At 40.4% G+C, this 7,938-nt stretch overlaps 1 protein-coding gene across 32 annotated transcripts in view; it reads left to right on the forward strand.

The window, feature by feature from the left end:
• The window catches only part of ptprdb (protein tyrosine phosphatase receptor type Db), a 151,766-nt gene that overhangs the window by 104,358 nt on the left and 39,470 nt on the right, over positions 1-7,938 (forward strand). For 14 of the 32 annotated variants that reach the window (XM_032544695.1, XM_032544737.1, XM_032544788.1 and 11 more), the window contains 10 exons: positions 30-47; positions 1,698-1,808; positions 2,886-2,897; positions 3,374-3,643; positions 5,105-5,214; positions 5,603-5,800; positions 6,787-6,912; positions 7,026-7,173; positions 7,317-7,462; positions 7,708-7,852. In XM_032544695.1, coding sequence (XP_032400586.1) covers positions 30-47; positions 1,698-1,808; positions 2,886-2,897; positions 3,374-3,643; positions 5,105-5,214; positions 5,603-5,800; positions 6,787-6,912; positions 7,026-7,173; positions 7,317-7,462; positions 7,708-7,852 — 1,284 coding nt within the window. The remainder of the gene's footprint in view (positions 1-29; positions 48-1,697; positions 1,809-2,885; positions 2,898-3,373; positions 3,644-5,104; positions 5,215-5,602; positions 5,801-6,786; positions 6,913-7,025; positions 7,174-7,316; positions 7,463-7,707; positions 7,853-7,938) is intronic. The other 18 variants (XM_032544744.1, XM_032499181.1, XM_032544754.1 and 15 more) reach the window with 3 other exon arrangements.

Here is a 7,938-nt window from a genome sequence, read left to right on the forward strand (position 1 = left end):
CTAATCTCGTGCATTCATTGCCCACTCAGGTGGCACGCCTATACGAGGTAAGACTGCTGGGAGGACCAACATGACACAGTGGCCTGATTCCTTTTCGACCACTGGTTCCTACTTGTACACAGATCTGAAAAAGCAGCTCTGGGTGGATTAATCAATACATGTTTAGTCCAAAAGACTTTCATATTGGTAATAACTATCCAGCTGCCCCAGATCTGCAGTAGGTGCAAGAGGTAGAAAATGGAATTGAGCAAGCAATTCATTATACTATGACTTTTAATCACCCCCCTTCTTCTCTTCTGTCATCCTCTCTTAATCTGTTCATTTTTCCATCTCAGCCTAAACGTTGACTCTATAACACAGAAATCCATTGCTTCCTTCCTCGCCATATTGTGATCTCTCTTTTGTATCCAGTATTCAGTTTAACATCACTTAGCTATTTACGTTTTCAGTCTAAAGCATGACAATTTTTATTTATTTCTTTGTTGCTTAGTTTGAGGTGACAAAGCATTATATATATACATATACATATGTATATTTATATAAATAAATATAAATAATATCACTTTTTCCTCCGTTTGTTTGCTTTTCAAATTTGTTCATCATCTGATTTTCTGGTATTGACCTAAGTTTAACCTGGCCTTTTCCTTCTACCTTGTCTATATTTGCCCAATCAAACGTCCCAGTTTTGTTTTCCCTCCCAGCTGTTATTCGCTCAGCCTGAAAAGTCCAGATGGCGAAGACTCAGACACACTTGCAGACATTAGTGTGCTCACGCACACATAAACACACAACCTTGCACATACACACAAATTTCTTCATGATTTTTTTTACCATTACTTTCTCTTTTCTCTCTCATTACCGATAAAAAGCCCCAAACAACCACTTTTTTGATAAAGTTTTTCTGGGCGCTTTTTTGCCTTACCATACCATCTTTAAAGAAACTCTGGTTGACTTTTTTGACAGTTTTTCTGTTTTCAGGTAGTGAGAAAGCATCGGTCCCTTCCCAAGGCTTTGCGTATGTCGTTCCTTTTTTTTCTTGATGGAGGTCGGTTGATGTTTTTACCTCCTTATTGGGTGTGTTTTTAAAATGACATCACACTCCTGATCCCATTGGTGGATCCGTACTGGTTGGTGATATCTTATTGCCATGGCAATATCTTTGTAACATTTTGTCCTTGAAAACTGAAACATGGTTTTCTCCCTAATATAACTACATCTTAATTTTCAGCAAATCAGTTTTTTTAATTATTGTATTGGTGACTGGATTTCTTCACATTTTGGTTGCTTGGTTTATTTGTTTCTGCCTTGCATGAAGACTACATTCTCCGATTTTCTAGGCTTTGTATCAATGCTTTTTTTTTTCTTTCTTTTTCTTTTTTTCTTCCCATTTCTGAATCAGGAAGCTGACCCTTGTTTTGGGCAGATTCTTGCTGACAGTGGTGGAAACTTAATTTGTCCCACTAGATTTGGCTCCCTTTGTAGCTCTCTGTTTAGCTTGTTTTTGCTGAAAACTCCCTCAGATTCATTTACAATTTATGCAGTTCCTACCATTTCTATGTTGATGTATTTTTGGACTATACCAAATCATCTGATGTTGCCACGTTTGTGTAATTGCTTTTTCTTCCTCACTATCTTTCTGTGCGACTCTCCTCTCTCTCTGTCTGCTACTTTTCCTCTCTATCCCTCCATCTATCCAGGTGCCCTCCAGATAGAGATGAGTGAGGAGTCAGACCAGGGGAAGTATGAGTGTGTTGCCACCAACAGCGATGGGACACGCTATTCCACACCAGCTAACCTCTATGTCAGAGGTAAGAGGGGGATAAAAACCAGCCTGTTAGTCCAATTAGAGCACTCAAATTCATGATTGCATTGATAATGGATGTGCAGATTGGGACATTTTATTCCTAGACGATATTCATAGTTTTATTATTTTTTAAATATGCTAGGAATGAGTGTTTATCATGTTATTATGATGTTATTTAAACTGCTGTGTTTTATAATTCTTAGCTGTAGAGCCATAAAACCGGATGCTTTTAAAATGAGCACTTCCTTATATCAGCTATGGCTGGGCTGCATGCTTCACTCAGGCTATTAATCTCTCTGCCCTCCCTTCTTAGCCTTTAGACCTTAGAGAAAAACCAAATCACTGTCTGGTTAAGACTTGTGTTTCTTCCTAAATTTGACAGGCATCTCACCTCCTCAGGCACTGTCTCCTTCAACACACACATACACAGACATGCATTCCCACCAAATGTTTAAATCTTGCGGACATTTTTATTCCTGTGGCCTTTTGCTCTGTTGTCTGCCCACCCCTGAAAAAAGGGGGGGAAAAGCTTTAAACAGCGTTGCATGCTTTTCTGACTCCAACATTGCTCCCAGGGATACGAAACAAACACACACACACACACACACGACTGGATGCACTCACACAGAAACACACACATCCATGCTATACTAAAAGAAAATATATAAACACATGCACACACACAGACGTACACAAGCAAGGCAGAGGCAGTGATGTGCGTCTAACAATGCTTGCAGGGCCAGCAAAATCTTGCTGCTCAGTGAGTGTTTGAAATGCGTTCGATGGAGACAGCCAGCTGTGGAGGCTGCCTTAAACAGGAAGGCTTTCACTGACACACCAGCCATCTCTGGACTCGGTTTTCTCTCTTTGTTCTCCTCATTTCTTTCTTTCTTTCTTTCTTTCTTTCTTTCTTTCTTTCTTCCTGTTTCTCTTTGGCTCTTCCTTTGTCTGTTGCTACTTTGCCATGCTACTTTGTCAATCTTGTTTTCTCTCTGTGTCTCCTGTTTCTTCTCTGATATTTTCTGGTTTTCTCTCCTTTCTCTCCTCCTACTGCCGCCATGCTCTGTCTTACCCTCTGCAGAGCTGCGAGAAGGTTGGTAAACTAACGACTGTGTGGCTCTTTGAGTCTCTCTTGAGTATTTTCTATTCTTCCATTAAACTGCCATTTGTGTTTGTGTGTTTTGGCTGTTTTATGTGCAGTACTAAAGGTTTAAACCTGCCTGTACAGTTTACTCCTTTGAGATATACTGTACTCACTTTTTTCCCTGTGAGTGCATGTGTGTTTGCTGTGATTTTTTTTTTTTGTCTGTGTATCTTTTGTGTTTCAGTTCATAAAATATTTAATAGAGCACACCTAAAAACTCCATGAATAAAACATTGTGATGTCAGTCTTCTTTAAATCTCATAAAACTTCATCTTTGAGTACATAGAACAAAACAAAGTAAATCATGCCACAGTGTATAGACACTGATTGTTATGCATTGCATTGCACTTTACTGAGCAACACAGTCATGAATTTCTAATTCCTCTCTTTTTCTGCCGTCCTGCTTTCACTGCTGTCTGGTCCAGTGCGCCGTGTCCCCCCACGCTTCTCCATCCCCCCTGCGGACAGTGAGATCATGCCAGGGGGGAACGTCAACATCACCTGTGTGGCTGTGGGCTCCCCTATGCCGTACGTGAAGTGGATGCTGGGAGCAGAAGACCTGACGCCCGAAGATGACATGCCCATCGGCCGCAACGTCCTGGAACTGACTGACGTACGGCAGTCCAACAATTACACATGCGTTGCTATGTCGACACTTGGCGTGATCGAGGCAGTGGCACAGATAATTGTGAAAGGTGGGTTCATCGGCATATATGAGGAGGCTTGTGGGTGAGGAGAAGAGCAAATCAGCATAGAGGAAGTGATGGTTTGACCTTTCCTCCAGTGAGACTTTGGTTTTTATAAGAGCAGAGAGGACAAAGTGTGAATGAGCACTTGATATGTAGTACGTTGATAAGAAAATTTCCATTACAAAATAAATATAAAGTCAGACTAGTAAGTCAAGTTACTCCATTTTCTCTGTTTTTCATACATGCCAAATATATATATATCTTAACATTAATATGTCTGACTGGCACAAATGGAATATATCAATTGATTACTGATGACTTGGATCTTCTGGAACCAGCTGCCAGATTATCTCTCTGTTTTTTAATTCAGGTTTTCAAAGTGTCATGCGGTACTGCAGGGCAGCCTGCTTTAGCAGCCTAACTTCTAAACTTTAAACTTTAAAAAAAGTTATATAATCAACGCAAAGTTTGTGCTAAGATGATAGGTCAACCGGTTGCCCACTCTTTTTAAACAACCTACAATAAGAGCATGCTCAGGCTTGCTAACATCCTCTCTTCGGACTCCATGGATGTTTTAAATTATGAATAACAACTTCTGCCTTTTAAAAGGCAATTTAAAATCCCTTCATTTAGATACAACAGGTTCAAGAACTCTTTTATACATCAATCTGTCCTGTTGCTAAACCAAAATTTGTGCTGTCAATTAAGATCTGGAGCCGAGGATATCAGGACATGATAACATGTTTCTTTGTCAAGGTTATTTTTATTATATGTGTAATCATTGTAATTGTTGTCTAACTCTGTGTGTACTTTTCTTTTTTTTGAGCGGAGCTGCTCGAGAACGCAAAATGAATATCAGTTATATTGTATAGTAGAAGAGGAAAGAAGGAACTTTCTGTTTATTACAGTATACACAATTAATGAAAAAGAAAATGATCCTACTCAGAAGTATGTCTTGATTTATGACAGCAGTTTTCTCTAGTCAGTTCTGCCACATGATACTAGTCATCAACAGTTAAAGAAGAAGGAAAGACTGTATTATTTGTGGTCAATTAGATTTGAATTTATTCATATTTGGGGATTTCATTAAGAAAATTGAAATCTGTCTCCACTTCTTTTTTTCACATTGGCAAATAATTTTTTTTCTCTGTCAAAACTCTGTTGTCTATAGGGATCTGTCACTAATTAATGATCCCTAAGTCTGTATTCAATTCAACTTTGTCAGTATACAGGGGGGTTAATTTGGATTTAATATAACAAATTGTTGAACTAACTTTATTTGTTTTGCCCGATAAAGTTTATATTTTTGTCCAATATTTGTAATTGGTCTCATCTTTTATATGTTTTAACTAGCAGAAGTTGATTTAATTGTTTTATGAGTACACAGTGGTGCTATTAATCTGAGTCTATCATGTGATTTTTTTTTAAAGATAAGAAGGATAGTTTGTAAAAATCTCTCTCTCACAGCTCTGCCAAAGGCCCCTGGTACTCCTATGGTGACGGAGAGAACTGCAACAAGCATTACACTCACCTGGGATTCTGGCAACCCTGAGCCTGTCTCCTACTATGTTATACAGGTGTGTAACAGACACAGAAGCGCTACTGCATGTGCACACAGGTTTTTTGAGACACAGAACTTAAGAAAGCTGAAGCTGCACTAGATTTTTACATGAGTATTAACTGTTATTAACAGCCTAAATCAGTAAGTAGGGCTGCCAAATAAAAAAGTACCATGTCTCTCCTGAAAGTAATGAATTCATCAAATTGCTGACTTTATAAAAAAGTAGGACACTCACATTAGATATTTCACATTTCATTCTGTATGTTTTGGCAAAAATCTAGATTGAAAGATGGATATATAGATAGATATTTGTAGAGCTTTCTCTGTACAAAGTTATTTAATACAGCTTTAAATAAGTACATTCTTCCTCTCTCTCTTCCCTCTTCCTCTCTTGCTTCTTCCAGCATCGTGCCAAAGGGTCAGAGGACCCCTATAAAGAGATTGATGGCATTGCCACAACGCGCTACAGTGTAGGCGGCCTCAGCCCATACTCCCACTACGACTTTCGGGTGGCGGCCATTAACACCATTGGCCAGGGCCCCTCCAGCGAGGTGGTGGAGGCTCGCACAGCAGAGCAGGCCCCCTCCTCCCATCCTCGACAGGTCAGGGTTTTATTGGACAAAAGCAAATTCATTAAAATGCCATTTTTACAGTGATACTGCACCTGTCATCTGGCAGTAAAAATGTGATATTCAAAGATGTAATTTTGGTCCTATATGAATAACAAGTTGATTGTAATTCTTTGCCGTTTTCTTTTTGGTTTTTTTACATCTGTTATTGTTTCTCTGACAATACCCTCACCTCAAGTTTGGTTGTTATACAGTACAGTATGATTAGCTGCCTGTTATTTTGACTATATTACAGTGCATAACATGTCCCTCACAAAGAACACCCACAACTACAGTCTCCCTGTCAACAACTCCACCCTGTCTCCATCCCCACACATACATAACCTCAGAGTCAACTTCAACAACAACCTCACTTCGGAAAATCACATCCACCAAATAACCAGAACTGCCTTCTTCTACCTCAAAAAACATTGCCCGTCTCCGCCCTTTCGCTCACATTCTCTGCTGCTGAAACTTTGATCCACACCTTCATCACTTCCAGAATCAATTACTGCATAGAATCCTCTATGGTTCATCTGCAAAAGCCTTAAATAAACTTCAATACATCCAAAACTCTGATGCCCACCTCATCACCCACACCCTCTCCCGTGACCACATCACCTCTTTCCTCCAGATTCTCCACTGGCTCCCTGTTCCCCAACACATCCAGTTCAAAGTCATCCTCCTTACTCACAAAGCCCACCAGGCTCCTTCCTACCTCACAGACCTGCTCCACCTCCACAATCGCTATATAAATAAAAAGCATTAATATTAGAAATCTTTCAGTGTGTACTTTTTAACACTAGTCTTTAGTGGCCTGTAGTGTCACACGTAACGGAATTGAGGACCCAGATGCAGAGATGAGACAGGCAGGCAGGAGAGCGTTTTGATGAAACCATAACATTTAGTTCAAACAAAACTCCAGTGAAATAAGAGTACATTAATATCCCAATGTGAAGTTCTTTACATATGCCCTGCAGGTCAGGGGTCGTATGCTGAGCACCACAACAGCAATCATCCACTGGGATGAACCAGAGGAACCTAATGGACAGGTGGTGGGCTATAGAGTCTACTACACGTCAGACAACACGCTACCAGTCAACCAGGTGTGTACCTGTTTATTAATCACAGCTGACTAATTTGCCTTGTCTGCATGTGTCTAATAAGTGTGCATCTGTGTGTCTACTTGCATTCATGCATCGGGTTGTGTGGTGTGCAGTGGGAGAAGCAGATGGTGCGCAGCGCCAACTTCATTACCATTCAGGGTTTGACTCCCAACAAGACTTACTACATCAGAGTGCTGGCCTTCACCTCTGTAGGAGACGGACCCCTGTCCCAGGACCTGCAGATTATAGCCAAGACTGGAGGTAAGAGACAAGAAGCAAAAGAGAGGTGTCAAGCTTTGCTTGTGTAAGACAGATATGCCATGCTATACTGAAAATATATACACTTACCAACTGCAAGAATGAAAGATGAAATTTACTTATCCTTATGTTTCTCAACTCTGTAGTTCCATCCCAACCTTCAGAATTTAAGGGTGAGGCCAAGTCTGAAACCAGTATCCTGTTGTCCTGGGTGGCCCCACCCCAGGGTGGCCCTGACAACCAGATCACAGGATATGAACTGGTCTACCGTCGGGCTGATGACACAGAGGAGGTAAGATAAGAGAGCGAGACAGACAGATTGGTAGCTGTGAGGACTGTTTTGCTGGACTAATATATTTATGGGTAATAACAGGATGAAAGATAGATGGTTGGGGTTAACAGAAGATCAGCTGATCCTAATATCAAAAGTTCTATTACAGATGCTCTTTTTAAACAAATTGTTATTACAACCTTGTTTTTTTGTTTTTCTTACAACTTGATGTCTTCCACTGTCCTGCTATTTTTATTTATTTACAGAAAAAAGTCAGCTTTGAGCCAACCACCTCCTACTTGTTAAAGAACTTGAAGCCTTTCTCCACCTACACCTTCCAGCTGGCTGCCAGGAGCAAGCATGGAATTGGGGCGTATACCAACGATGTGTCCATTGACACACCACAGACACGTAGGTCCCACCACAAATACTCTTGTGTGTGTTTGTGTGGAATAAAGAGAGAAGAGGAGAGAGAGCGAGAGAGAGAGAGAGAGAGA

The sequence above is a fragment of the Etheostoma spectabile genome, chromosome 2 (genome assembly GCF_008692095.1).
Source record: "Etheostoma spectabile isolate EspeVRDwgs_2016 chromosome 2, UIUC_Espe_1.0, whole genome shotgun sequence".
In the NCBI taxonomy this organism is placed as follows: domain Eukaryota; kingdom Metazoa; phylum Chordata; class Actinopteri; order Perciformes; family Percidae; genus Etheostoma; species Etheostoma spectabile.